The sequence below is a fragment of the Carassius carassius genome, chromosome 33 (genome assembly GCF_963082965.1).
Source record: "Carassius carassius chromosome 33, fCarCar2.1, whole genome shotgun sequence".
NCBI lineage: Eukaryota > Metazoa > Chordata > Actinopteri > Cypriniformes > Cyprinidae > Carassius > Carassius carassius.
In genome coordinates, this window is record NC_081787.1 from 3,028,295 (window position 1) to 3,043,302 (window position 15,008).

Consider the following 15,008-nt stretch of genomic DNA (forward strand, 5'->3'; position numbering starts at 1 on the left):
GATTAATAACAACAATCAGATCCTTGCATTCAAGATTTTCCTTGTGGGATTTGACCAGATGGCTTAAATCTTTAATCTTTGCTGTATCAAAAATCACATGCTAGGTTGTGTTTAGAGCCTGAGAGAGCTGTCCTCCACTGACGCCTCATCCTCTGATCTACACATCTCCTCCATCAGAGCTGTCACCAACATCTAACCAACAATGTAACCTACATTAAAGGGTCAAATCATGACGGATCAAATTTTCCTTGAACTTTTATCTTGAAGCAAAATAATACATTACCCCGTTCAAATAGGGTATAGTTTGCAGGTGAGTTTAATATAAAAATACCCAAATATCTCAATATTATCTTCTAGAAACTCCAGCAAAAATTAGAGTCTGCTATGCATAATATAGCTTTTTACAGTGAACCAGGAGAGAAATGTGCACAGATCAAGCACCGTTTACAAGTAAAAACAGTCCAAAACAGAAGTTCTAAAGCAATATATCTGTGGATTTAGTGAAGAGAACAGGGGGCAGACTCTTTCTCTGGAGGAAGCATTATTATGGATTAATGCAGTCATTTTTAGCAATGGTTTGCATTAAAGATGGATTTGTTTCTTACAAACAAGCAGCTTTTCAGTTCACAAGATGTTAACTGATGGACTGGAGTGGTGTTGATAACTTGTGGATTATTGTGATGTTTTTTTATCAGCTGTTTGAACTCTTGTTCTGACGGCACCCATTCACTGCAAAGGTGAACAAATAATGTGATGCTAAATTCTCTAAATTTGTTCTGATGACGAAACAAACCTTAAAAAAAAATCTTTATCTTGGATGGCCTGAGGGTGAGTTAATGTTCAGCAAATTTGATTTTCCTTTAAAAAGGGCTTGTTTACGTCTAGGGTCAGTGAGAAAGTGGGAAATGGACATAAATGCTATTTTGGGATCCAAAAACATTCTAAATGGACCCTTGTAAATTAATAATAATAATCATAATAATAATATAAAAATAATTTAATACATGGAATACCTACATAAAACAGCAAAAATATGTATGAATATTGTGATATAGGCTACATGGACATTTGGAAAATCTTTACACCACAATCTTGTAGGACAGAAAAAACTGTCTGTATTAGTGAAACGATCCCTCTTCTCTGTCAAGATGTTTATGAGAATAGTTTAATAATAAAGCAGATGGGGAGCTAAAGACTTCTAGCAAACAAGAGTTCTAGGAAACATGTAGTCTGAGACGACCAAAGTTCGGTTTTATGATCCTATGTGACACATAACAGCAGAAGCTTCAACATACAGATGTTCATGGTGTGCTATTTTCTGAGTAAATGCTGTTAGGTCAAGGAGGTGAGCAAGCTAGAGAGGTCAGATGAAATAGTGCAAAGGAAGAAAATTACACCTGACAGTGAATGTAAAAGGTGTACAAAGCAAGACATGGACTTATGCTTTGCTGCCCGGTGCTCAATACAAGTCAATACAACAAGCTAACAACCAAAAGCATTAGTATATGAGAATGAATCAATCTAGAGGTCTTCTAGATTCCTGGAAGTGAACCCCTTAAAGGGTACGTTCACACTCGATTCAGTTGCCTGGTCTGAAGCAGAGTTTGATTGCTCCTGCTGTCTCCACTTGACCGGGTTTTTTTTTTTTTTTGCTTCATCAAAGAAAACAGCAGTCACAATGCAAAAACAGTAAAAACACCGCAATACGTGCCCCTACAAATGTAATAAGTCATAGCCATTGTCACGTAGTAAATGCATGTTTAAGCACTGGAGATTTCACTTTGAAAATGCTGCAAAACATGCAGTACGGTATGTAATATCATGTTGCAGAAACATTGGCACAAGCATATATTTTCAATGAGTCTGGGTTGATTTTGATGATGAGATTAACACTGGATTGTAATGTTACTGGCCATAATCTATCCTCGCTTCACGCATATTTTCATCTTAACCACACTATAAAAGAGAGATGGTGATAAATGTAATGCTTCTCTCACTTACTTCAGGACGTGTGTGGAGCCGTTGATCTGCGTGGCCGCGCAGGTCGGTACAGGGCCCAGGATGGAAGGTCGGCGGTAGCGCTTGTGTCCGCAGCAGAGGATGATGAGGAAGGCACGGCGAAAGGACTTGTTGAGGAAGGCATAAAGGATGGGGTTGAGCATGGAGTTGATGTAGCCCAGCCAGAGGCAGGCCGCCCACAGCTGCTCAGGAACACTGTAGTCTATGAAGGGGTCCACCACATTTGTGATGAAGAAAGGGGCCCAGCACAGGCAGAAGCAGCCCATGATGATGCACAGAGTCTTGGCCGCCTTGGTCTCCGTGCGCATGCGGTGGTTGCGTTGGTGGTCCGCGCTATCCGCATTCCCTGCTCCTCCGGCGCGCTGCAGCATGCTGATCTGTCGAGCGTGTGCTCGCGCCGTGATGTAGATGCGCTGGTACGCCAGCACCATCAGGATCAGCGGTACGTAGAAGGCCACGACTGAGCAGGTCAGCGCATATGGCTTGTTCACCATAAACACACACACTGTGGAGTTGCCAGAGAACTTCCGCTTCTCTATCTGTCAAGAGAGGGATGTTGACACATTCAGATTTCACAAACACTAAACACTTTTTCTTACCTTTCTGGACATGGACAGTATAACGTACACACAGTTTCAATGGAGGGACTGAGAGCTCTCGGACTAAATCAAAAATCTTAAACTGTGTTCCGAAGATGAACAGAGGTCTTACGGGTTTGAAACAACATGAGGGTAAGTTATTAATGACATCATTTTGCAAATTGGGCGAACTAACCCTTTAATCTGTTTTTGTTTACAAAAAGTTACAGTCAAAGGAATTGTGATTGTCCTTTAGGTTAACCATTTGAAATAGTAAAAACAATATGTTCAAACTTTTGACTACTTTCTTTAATAACTACATAACACAATACTTGTACTTTTACTTTCAGTACTTGAGTAGTAAATTTTCAAATAGACTACTTGCAATACTTAAGTTCAAAAAATGTTGAATACTTTAGTACTTCTACTTAAGTGTGGTGCTTAAAGAGCACTTCAACTTCTACTCAAGTCATTTTTTTTAAAGAGCACTTGTACTTTTACTCAAGTCTGGGTCTCTAGTACTTTATACATCTCTGTGTACGATACACTAGGACAGTGTTATTTATTTTGCTGACTTGTGTACTTACATTATCCCAAATGTTCTTAAGAATGTTTAAATCCAGAGAAATAAGCAATTTTAACTAGTGACACAGACCGTGTCCATAGTGTCATTGTGTGGCCTGCCAATGACATCATAACCCCTCGATTTCCGGTTCTGTTTTGTAGAAAACATGGAAACACCAAAGACTCTTTAATATGTTGTCCGTTTTAATAAACCGGTGACGACCGCTCAGAGTAGCATTATAACAGAACTTTCAAATGTATCTAGTATGATAAAACAACACTGCTTTTATTTCACATATGCACGACCGGAAGGAGCAGAAGCGGTTTACTGTGGCGTAATAAAAGCTCCGCTGCTTTCGAGCCGTGTGTCACGCTCGTTCAGCGGCCTCCTTTCACTTCACCGGCTTTCAGCCTCACACTTCTACATTCTACTACTACCTCATTCTGTTCTACTAAGTACAGTTTCGAATTATGTCATACTCTTATCTGCATGAGCAAAGATTATGTTTTTTTGTTTCTGTTATCAGGAAAATATGTGCAGTGATCGCTGGCGCCGTGAAGTAGCGCTCTAATAGCTTCCACACCCCACACAAACACTTATCTAGGTTAACGTCACAGCGAGCAGCCATGCAAAGCTGCTACTACTTACATGTTCCAGTTACAAATGATCCATATTTGAAGTCGAGACATATTTGGGTGAAAGTTTGGATTTCATGCCCGATATACTGTAATTACCTACTAATACTCTAATGACTGCTGGTTGACATGTTGTTACAAAGTTACTTATAGTTAATACAGTGTCTGAAATGGACTCAAACTAAAGTGTTTCTGTATTGTATAAAGAGTTATATAAATAAAGGTGACTTGATTTTAAAAAAAAAAAATTCTAAAAGACTTGTTTCACAATACAGAACCTTTTGTGATATGAAATGTTTAAGGTTCTATCACAGATTCCAATAAAGAACTTTCATTTTTAAAGTGTGGAATGTTCTTTCACTGGTTTTCAGTCCTCAGCAGCTTCTCCCTCTGTGTCTGTTCATTAATATTCAACCCCACGTGTCTTTGGCTTCAGGGAACAGTCATGTGAGGAGACGTTTTAAGAGCAGAGGTGACTACTCACAAAACACAAGCGCCTTCAGACAGTGGCGGACTGGGACAGTAAATCAGGCCGGGAATTTGACTCCACCCCAGGTCACCTCTGTGTCACGCTGTCGGGTCTCTGTTTCCCTGGGTGTCCACTAGTGGTCTCACTTCCCCATAGGCACCTCACCGCAGGCACTACAATTCCCACAAAGCCTTGTCCCTTCATCACAGTAATTGCACTCCTGTTAATTGCACTCAGGTGTCTTCACTTGATAGTCATTACCCTGCCTATATAATCCGGTCTGTTTCCTATTGTCTTTATGGAGTCCTTACTTTCCGTCACCTAGTTTCCTCGCGTTTTCTAGTCCTTGAGTTCCTGTTCTTGTTCCTGTTTGTTTGTTTGTTTGTTTCTGTTTGAGTTGATGTTGGTTACGACCCTGGCTTGTTTTTGACTCTGATTTGGATTACCCTTAATAAACCACACTGCACTTGGATCTTCCGTCTCCTGTGTTCCCGTACGTGACACTCTGTTTCTGCAGCCACCACCAAATTATTCATGTGTCCACCAGACTGCTAAACTCTTTGGCTCTTTCAGTTGTCTGAATTGGGTTATACTTAAAAAATTAATCAAAATCCTTAGACTGTGGAGGGGCAAAATAATCAAATGAAGTATCAAGGCATTCACTGTCTTTATCATCTTTCCCTTAATCCCCCTCTCTCTCACTCTGCACATTGAGTTTCTCTGCAATATGAAATAAGCACTTTCAATAATCTATATTAATTATGCAGCCATCAATTGTATGACCCAATGATCACAATCCTACTACTGATGACCTTAGAAATCATAAAAGCACATATTTTTAAGAGTATAGCTAGCATGTTTAGTTTTGCTAATAGCTTAAACTTTACCTGAAGGTTCCTGCTCTGACTCAAAAGCTGAACTGTCCACCCTCTCTTGTTCAACAGCAGGAGTACTAACAGCACTAGTGCTACTGTTACTTCCTTCGTCACCTTCAAAATAAATAAGCATTGTACACTAGGCTACATATTGTAGGCTAGAAATGGAAAATCAATTTCTGGTCAATTTTGGCACTAAAAAAACACTATCTTCATATGTAAAACAGTGTGCTAGTTTGTCATTAAGATGCTCTTTTAAAACATCTATCATTATATACATTTGTAATATATATATATATATATATATATATATATATATGATTCGTACTTTCATAAGACCGTCAATTAATTTGCAGTTGCATACCAGCCTATTGCACGTCAGCCTGATCGACGGCACAGCGGCAGCCAGCAGGCCACAATGACCGTCAGGACACCGGGAAATGTCCCGGTGCTCCCGATGGCCAGTCCGCACCTGCCTTCAGATGTGGACGAGACCTCCGCTAGAGGGCATGAGTCTGTTAATATTTTGCTCCTAAAATACACTATTGAAAGTCTCTCAGCACTTCATATTAATAAAACATGCTTGACATTCAAATCTTGTGACGTAAGGCACTATATTAAGTTTGTAACTAGTAAATTAATTGCACTCTAGAATTAAATTCAGCCTTTGATGCATGACGTCCTCTAGTGTGGAAAGATTTCGAAAAGTTATTCAGGGTTTGATGACACATTCAAACCATGACCTTTGACATGGGAGTGACAGGTACATTCAACTCATTAAATCTATATAGTGTGAACAGACAGTGACGTCACTCTCTTATGGATGCTGCCAGTTTGTCTGAGGAAAATTACAGAGGCAGTAAAGACATTAAAGACATCATTTGCAGTCTGTCTTTCTCCAACTGTGCTTGCAAATGTTTGGGGGGGGTATGATTTTTTTATTTTTGAAAGAAGTTTTTACTTTTATTCAGCAAGCATGCATTATTGATACCAAAAGTGGCAGTAAAGACATGAATAATGTTACAAAATATTATTTCAAATAAATGCTGCTATTTTCATCTTTATATTCATCAAAGAAGAAAAAAAGGCACCATATTTTTCACAAAAATATTGAGCAGCACAACTGTTTTTAACACTGATAATAATCAGACATGTTTCTTGAGCAGCAAATAAGCATATTACATTTTTATTGTATTTTTTATCAAATAAATGCAGCCTTAGTAAGCAGAAGAGAAACACACAAATTCTACTGACCCCAAACCTGAACAACTTATATATATATATATATATATATTATTTTATTTTTATTTTTTTCTTGAAATTTCAGTTTGAGGGAAGCTACAAACTTTGGCGGAGAAAACTACTTCAAGTCTCAATTATTTCTTAGATAAATTAGCTCAGGGATTCCCAAGCTTTTTTGCAAACTGAACCCCTTAGATCTAAAATATGTCGCTTGAAGTATAGCCTGATATTATAAGTAAACACATATTAAAAATAAATATATTGTTTTTAGTAGGTTTTATTTTGATTGCTTATATTTTAAAATTATATAACCTAGGGCACATTTTTATTTTTTATATTGGTTTAACTCTAATTTTAAAAATGAAGAAATAAATATATTGTTGTATATCACAATTGAAAAATAAAAAAAATAGTATTTATTTATTATAGACCTAATAATTGTTATTTTACACTGCAAGTTACAATACTATTATTTATGTCTTAAAATTCTTAACTTTCAAATTGTGTTATTTCAGTGTAATAGTTGTGAAATGCTGTAAACTTCTATCCACAGAAATGTTGAAATGGTGCTAACGTGTAAATAAGTGAACCTAGCACAAATTTTGGTGCTTCAGTCTACACCCAGGGCCATTTTTGTCTGTTTTTGTTGTTAAGTATTAGATTAAGCTCCCCACCTGAGACTGTGGCATTTCATTTTCTCCTCAATCATCCCACCCCTTTAAAGCTGGGCTTTATGAGAGCCTCTACATGTGGCAATTGCTTTCCTAGAAACATCGACAGTGGCTTGGCTTCTTTGCATGGATGCATAATTGCCTTTTGTAAAATGTATAAAAAGCAGAGAAGGCATCTAAATGCCTGAAAAGACTTTACACACATCACAAGTTTCCCTTTAATCACTCCCTGCACTTTTTTATAAAGCATTTTAATAATCTACACTTGCCCTGATTGCAAGGTGAGAGAGAATCAAAGAAACATCATTATTACATGAATCAAAGTCAGACTGCCTTCACGGACCTTATCAGCACAAACAGTCGACCACCTGATAGATGTGACTCACCAAATCATCTATTCCAATACTGTTCCAGCCTTGCATTATGGGTAGGAAGGAAATAACGGTTGGGATAATCCAGCATCCTCCGATCATTAGAGCCACTCTCAGCGGTGTCATCTTATTGCTGTAAACCAGCGGCTGGCAACAGATGGCATAGTACCTGGAAGGAAAGGTAATATTGAATATTCTTCATTTGTCCAGCCATATACAGTAGTACATTAAAAAATAATTAAGATTAAATAATTGTACAGAAATATTGTTAATTGCATATAAATGTTGCTAAAATATTAATATGCAACCACAGGTATATATTTTCTTGGAAAATGCATTTTCAATATGCATGTGAATGACAAGAACCTTGAAAAACCTGAAGGATGATGACCTGCAAGTGGCCCTGACTGACAAAATGTCAACCTATCCAGCATCTGGAAGACTCATATTCTGTCAAGCTGTTAGAGCTTTCTGATCTGCTGTTCTGATCAGCTCAAGGTTGTTGGTTAAATGACATTAAAGCTTTAAATGCTGACATTAAATGCTGACATTAAAGGTGAAGCATGTTATATTGACAGCTATAGTAGCAGTTGAAATGGGTAGTGCAGTCCAAATTCAAAATATTGGAGAGAGTTGTTTCTCAGACTTGACACTTACGCAGGTTGCCAGATTGAGGACATGCAACAGGAATGAGCATAACTGATAATGGAAGGCGATGAGCCTAAAACTGGAACTTGCTAAATGTTTTAACCGTTTCTTAATATTCCTCTGGTCACAGAGCTTTTAGATAGATGCTGAGGCTTTTTGAGTCAGGTAGAATATGCCAAGGTGTTGAAATACTCTTGTTTAAACTGGCAGTGGGCGGAGTCACACAGACCAAAACAAAAACAGTCATTCTGACACTGAACACACATTTCAAACTGGCTGTACGCTTGTAGCTGTAGCCAGAGAAACAAGTATGTGAACTTGATTGAAAACTGAAATGAATTACTATGTATAGATTCACTACCATTCAACAGTTTGGCTGGTAATATTTTTAATGCTTTTGAAATAAGTCTCTTCCCCTTACTAAGGCTTCATTTATTTTATCAGAAATACAGTGTAAATAGTAATATTGTAAAATATTTTTACAATTTAAAAAAAAAAAAACTTTTTAGTCATCTATGAGAATACATCGTTAAAAATTAAATGTATTCCTGTGATCAAAGCTGTATTTTCAGCATCATTACTCCAGTCTTCAGTGTCACATGATCCTTCTGGAATCATTATAATATGCTGGTTTGCTGTTCAAGAAACATGCATTATTATTTTTGTTATATAGAAATTATTTGCGAAGCTCTATTATCATTTTTTTTCTGCAAGCAATACCTAAGTTGACTATGTAGAAAACCATAAGGTCAGGAAAACAGAAAACTCTTGACTGTTAAATGAATGGCACTCAGTTAACACAGTGTACTTTTAGTTTGAGAGAGGAAAAATAAAGATGTAAAAGGTGAAGTAATCCTTGACCTGCACTAAGATATAATTTGGTGACTCACAAAAGTGTCATAAAAGTGCATAAAAACTGTAACTGCACAAAAAAGCCTCCAAAGAAACACATGGCTAGTGCTATAAATTGTTTTCAACTACTAAAGTTCAAAAGTTCAACTATTTTTGTTTGATAGAAATAATCCCTGACTTGTTGAACAATTGAAGATTTAAGGACCAACCCTTCACTTACCATCACGAAAAACCTCACACTTTGCCATCTACAGCATGTCGTGAGATGGACATTTTGTGCATTGTGGCTGTCAAGGATGCGTGTTTGGAGTGGTCTGCTATCTCAAAGAGTGAAAGAAAGGGTTGAGGGAAAGCCACAGAGGACAGATTTTACTTACAATCCCGTCGAATAAATGAGACAGGTCTCTCTTTTTCTCTCTCTTTGACCCAGATGTGTAAAAGCTTCAGTCTGTGTGTGTCGAGGTTCCTGTTTACATACATGCCTCCGGCCATGGAATCTGCTAACCCACCCAAGTGTTCACCACAGCATGTTTAGAGCTCTGACATGCTCCACCCCCATGTATCAATATGGCCTCTGCCCCTACAGGTCAGACTTTGGGTTTTGTTTGGCTTGAAGGCATGAAGACTTGTCCAGATTCTGAAAGCCTGTTTTTATTATACCATTTGGTGGCGCAAAGTTAACACATTTCACCTAGCTGGAAACACAACAGGTGTTCTGAGTCATCTGTTGTGTCTAATTGACAGCATAACGCCACTAAAATGCCTACGTTAGGTCCCCAAATAACATCCTGATGCAATTTATTGACTCTTTGTATGGGGGCGTTTGAATGGGACTCACATATCATTCTTCTGTAACTAATTTGGAAAGGTTAGGGCTTTGGAGATTTGCAGCAGCGAGAGGAAGAATTTGTTAGCGGGTCTGAAGCACTGAGCAAGCATTGCTCACAGTCTTAAATCATTCCCAGCTTGTGTCAGACGACTCTCTGCTGCAATCCAGCACTGGACTCTTTCCGAATTGCACATCTGGTCATTTTCGGGTCAGAGTCGGGTCAGTAAAATAAGTTTTATGGTTCTGTGTTTTACTGTTCAAATGTTTGGGGTCGGAAAGATGTTTTTTTTTTATGTTTTTTGAAAAAGTCTCTTATGTTCACCAATGCTATATTTATTTAATCAAAAATACGGTAGCAACAGTAATATTATCAACGGCAGCTTTCATTGGCCAAGGCCCGCCCATGAGTCCGTTTGACTGACATGTCAAACAACCAATCACAGTTTGTTTCGGTCATCGTTAAGTTTCGAGGCGTGGACATGTTGCCACAATAACAGACTGGTGTGTAAAACTCATGGACATATTTTAAAGATTATATACAATCCACTGATGACTTCGACACTCCTGAAATATTTCCACTTTGTGTCCCATATACATCAGATGTTTAGCCAACGGTCCATGGGTCTGAGGCTGAGACTACTTTTAGGGATGTAACGAGTCTTTCAACTCATGATGCGAACTGGTTCATGATACTTGTTTCATAATACGATAAAAAAAAATGTATAAAAAGATGCCCAACTACTACTTCTCAGACAAAAAGCTTTTTGTTTGAGAAATTGAAATATGTCAAATGACAAAACTAAACTGAACTTTAAAAACAAATTCTAAACGAACTAAATAAATAATACAAAGAAAATAATAATAAACAAACTAAGTGCCTGCACTCTTTTCATTTAAAACTCGAGACAACCACTGCATTTTAATCACGAGTCAAACAGAGATTCTGCATACATGCAACATGAGCAGTTTTCGTTTTAAATTAGATTGTGTACTTTTGAAATTTGAAGCAATAAAAAGAATTATCTGACTTTAGCTTTGTGAAACTTTACTACAGACGAAACAACAAACGAAACAAAAACAGCAGACGGGCTGCATGAGAACGCAAATATAAGAAATAAATAAATACATAAAGTAAAAATAGTGACCCCAAAGTTTTGAACAGTAGTGCAGTTCACTTAGTTTTTTATTGATCTGCAACTTTTCCCAAGACGTCTGTCTTTGAAGGTTGTACACGGCAGCTTCTCTTTGTTTAATTACATAATGCCTGATTTGAATTAGATCAATTTGGTCCACAATAGTATTCCCATTTCTCTAAACAGCTGACCTGGGACAGCATAGCTAAGGCTACGCATAAGGACAATGGGCTTAATGTTCTCTCATTGTTCTGGATGCATTTACTTTAGCCAGTGTTAATAAAACGAAACATAATTAAAATGAGGTGACACAATTACAGCAATTGCTTTAGTGCATAATGAACAATATGCAAGATGCTCATTAAAATTATCACATGCCTAAGATGTCCTCAGGGATCTAGCCCTTATATTTTCAGTCTCTGGCTAATATTAGCGAGTGATAAACACATTACAACCACTCGGCCTTTCACACCTAGATCCAGTCTACTGTGAAGAATTCTAGCAGGAAGACTCGTAATTCTCAGCCTTGGTCTCTTGGTGCTTATGCCAACTACAGCCCTGTCAAAGATGCATGTCACAGAATCACTTCTGTCTACGTGCTGAACCAGCATATTGATTTTTCACTGTAGCACCTGTAAGCGGTATCTAAAGAGATGAAAGCAATCGCAGACAGGCTTGAGACAACATCAGTTCCAATGAACAGTAGCAGCCCTGACTTACATAGTGCCAGAGGCGAGGGATGAACAACCTTTATTTTTATAAAATAAATGATCAACTACACAGTGAGATTCAAAGATGTGATAAAATGGTATCAATAGAACAAGACTCCCCAGGTGAATAGTCTAAAAAAAAAACATATTTCTCCAGTTGATTAAGTATTGCAAATTAATGTTGTATTACAAGTTTTGTGAAATGTTGTTTAAATATGCAAAAGATGCCTTATCTAATTAAATATGCAATAATTTGCATTCATTTACAGAACAGAAATCTGAAAACTGGATAAAGCCAGGTTCAAAATTCTTGTTTCATTTGCTGATATATTATATTCAAAGAATTTTACAGAGGGGATTTTGGATATTTATTTTTAGCACTCCATAAATACTGTTAATAGCAAGAAAAGAAAAAAACACTACATTATTACCATTTTTAATTATCCAGACAACAAGAAATACAAAAACAATTTTAGTGTGAGACAATTAAGTACTCACAAAAATTATATTATTAATTATATTACAATATTTAGCCACTTAAAACAAAAATATAACTTAAGTTTGGTAAGTGCAACTAAAATGGAGATTTCTGGCTCAGCGCAAAAGAAAAAAAAATTATTGAGAAAATGGCCTTTAAAGGTGTATATTACAATTACAAACCTACAGACACAAACAGATTAAGTGCAATAAAATAAACACTTAAAAGTGTATTTTGGATGTTTTCATTCCAATAGTCTGAAACAGCATATTATGAAAAGCCAAAAATCTTGCCTTAAGATTTAAATATAAATGTCAAACAGGTTGAATACTGTATGTGATTATATGTAATAAATTATGGGGTTCAAAACTGTAGGTACTTCAATAAAAAAACAACTCCATGAATTATCGATCATCTATAGCAGCAAGTCCCATCAGGCCGCCACATGGCTTTCCTCTGAAAACTCGCACTGAATTTCAAGAAGCACTGAAGCAGTGTCCATATGGTGCCCACTGGTTTTATATTTGATCAGAAACATGAAATCAGACATCTGATCAGAATTAGTTTTTGCACAACTCCCGAAGCATGTATGAACATTTAGTCATGCAAAAGGCTTTCCCTAAGGGGTCAAGGCCGTGGGGGAAATAGCATCGTGAAAGTATGTGTGAAAATCCAATTCCAAGCTTGGCTGGCATTGGACAAGCGTGTGATGTGGAGAAATTAACCTCCAGCCAAATAAAAAGCAGACACCCACTTCTAATGATTATAAGCTCCCGAGTGAGAGCCACCTATATCACTGCTTTCACAGGCTCATGCCTCTGCAGACCGTTTCCCAATCTCTGTGGCTCTTTCAAGTGTCAAGCTTCATTCATGAATGCAGGGATATTAATGTAGAGTTTGAGTGATGTGTGGCTATTTTTAGTGCGTTATATAAAGTGGTCTGTAATATAATACTCTTTCTATAGGCTGTTAAAATAGTTTTAGAGAAACAGAGCTCAGTAGATTATTTACAAATTGTAGTCCATTACCGATTAAAGATTACATGTAGCTAGTAACTTAACCTATGTTGCTCTAATTTAGGTATTGTACTCTGAAAAGTAATTTATATGTAGATTAGTTTTTATTTATGTTTTTATTGTACCATATTGATGTAAAAAAAACTAACAGAGAAAGAGAATGTATTCCATTAAATATTACATTAGTGAGTTGATAAAAAGCCAATAATAATTCAATCATAATGTAAAATAAAAATAATTAAAACAATTAAAAAATATATTAACTGACCTGTATGTCAAAGTGACCATTAACTGACATCAGATAACTGTAAACATGCAAATGTGTTGTTAAAATATTTTAAATATTAATTTCCTCAGAGATATTTCAAGTACATACTTTATTTTAAGGGGCTTGGCTGACAAAAATGTTTTAGAATCCCTGCATTACAAGAACAAACATTAATAAACAAAAGACATAAAGCCCATGTGACGTCCATACAGATTCTAGCTGGGAACACATTTCTGGCAGTAAAACAAGCCCGGAAAACACACAATCTTTATTGTTGTCATATAAAGTTCAGGACAGAAAGTGCAAAGTTCCTCGTATTAGAAATGGAAGCTGGGATACAAAGGGAAAGTATCACACTCATGCTGTTTTACCAATAACAATGACACACACTAAAGGGTAGACTTGTATTGAAATGATTAGGACCTCAAATGAAATCTTACAGGAATGCTTCAGCTTAATGAGGAATAACACTGTACAGCAGTCTATGGCATTTCGTAACCGCCGCTGAAACACTTCCTGACAGCTCCCTGTTGCTCTTTTGTTCCCTGTGTGGAGACTGATCAGGTGCGGCAGTCCACATTTAATTTCTGTAGTGCCATCTGGGTCCCTTTATTCCATGCTGCTGAGGTGTGTAAATAGATGTGACAGTAAAAGCTTATAGATAATTTACAACTTGCAAACATGTTGTTGCCAGGTCACAGGTCTGTGTTGGAAGTTGCAGAGGATTTTTTCTGCTTAATGCAATGTTGTCAGTACTAGTACAGAATCAACACTGAAATTAATCCTATTTTCAAACATCTTTTGTGTTGTTTTTGAGTAAAAATAACTTAAAAGACATTGCAACTACGACTTGTTGCAAATGCATCCCTAACAAAGTCAACATGAAACTGCATTTGCAACCCATTGAGATTCTGTAATATTGACATTTCAATGTGAGACTACACGTTTAGCAAGATTTTTTTTTTTTTTGTGAATTGTGAACGGTTGATTCATGTTTTCATTCAAGTGGCCTCAATGAAAAAGATTGTGGAGGATTACATTGCTGGAAAAAAAACTTAAAGAAGGCTTATGGACCAGGATAAGGAGGTCTGAAGGTCAAGTTTAGCCTCAAGATGCATCCCGATTGTAACGGTTCATTGTCAAAGTTATCAAAATCATTTATTGCTGTAACCTTTATTACATAACATAATTGGCAGTACATTACTTGGTCTGTTATTATGCAAGATTTTCTATAGTCTGCATTCCTAAAGGTCAATTCACACCACGCCGACAGATGCAAACCAACACTGACAGTCACCAGATTATATGGCCAAAACCCGACAAAGTTCAACATTGATTTCAATCAGCGAAAACAAGCAAGATCGACGCCAACAGAGCTGACACATTGATCCGACAAAACCCTACAAATGTGCATAATTAGCTACAATATTAAGCTATTGGTTAACATTAAGTACAATATTAACTACTGACAAGATTTTAGAACAAATGTCTAAATACATGTCAAAACAGATGTATGCATTCAAATGGTTGAATACACAACTTTTATCAATAAAGCAGCCTTGCTACTGAAATTCTCCATTGTATTTCTTAGCAGCGAGGTAGTATTGTCACTGTTTTTGAAATAACTAAACTCACAATTTCAGTATTAG

General features: G+C 36.9%; 1 protein-coding gene across 2 annotated transcripts in view; it reads right to left on the minus strand.

The window, feature by feature from the left end:
- htr4 (5-hydroxytryptamine receptor 4) overlaps positions 1-15,008 on the minus strand; it is a 102,489-nt gene that overhangs the window by 29,433 nt on the left and 58,048 nt on the right. For both annotated transcript variants that reach the window (XM_059521305.1, XM_059521306.1), the window contains exons 5-6: positions 7,441-7,594; positions 2,002-2,558 (exon numbers count right to left, since the gene is read on the minus strand). In XM_059521305.1, the coding sequence (XP_059377288.1) occupies positions 2,002-2,558; positions 7,441-7,594 (711 nt within the window). The remainder of the gene's footprint in view (positions 1-2,001; positions 2,559-7,440; positions 7,595-15,008) is intronic.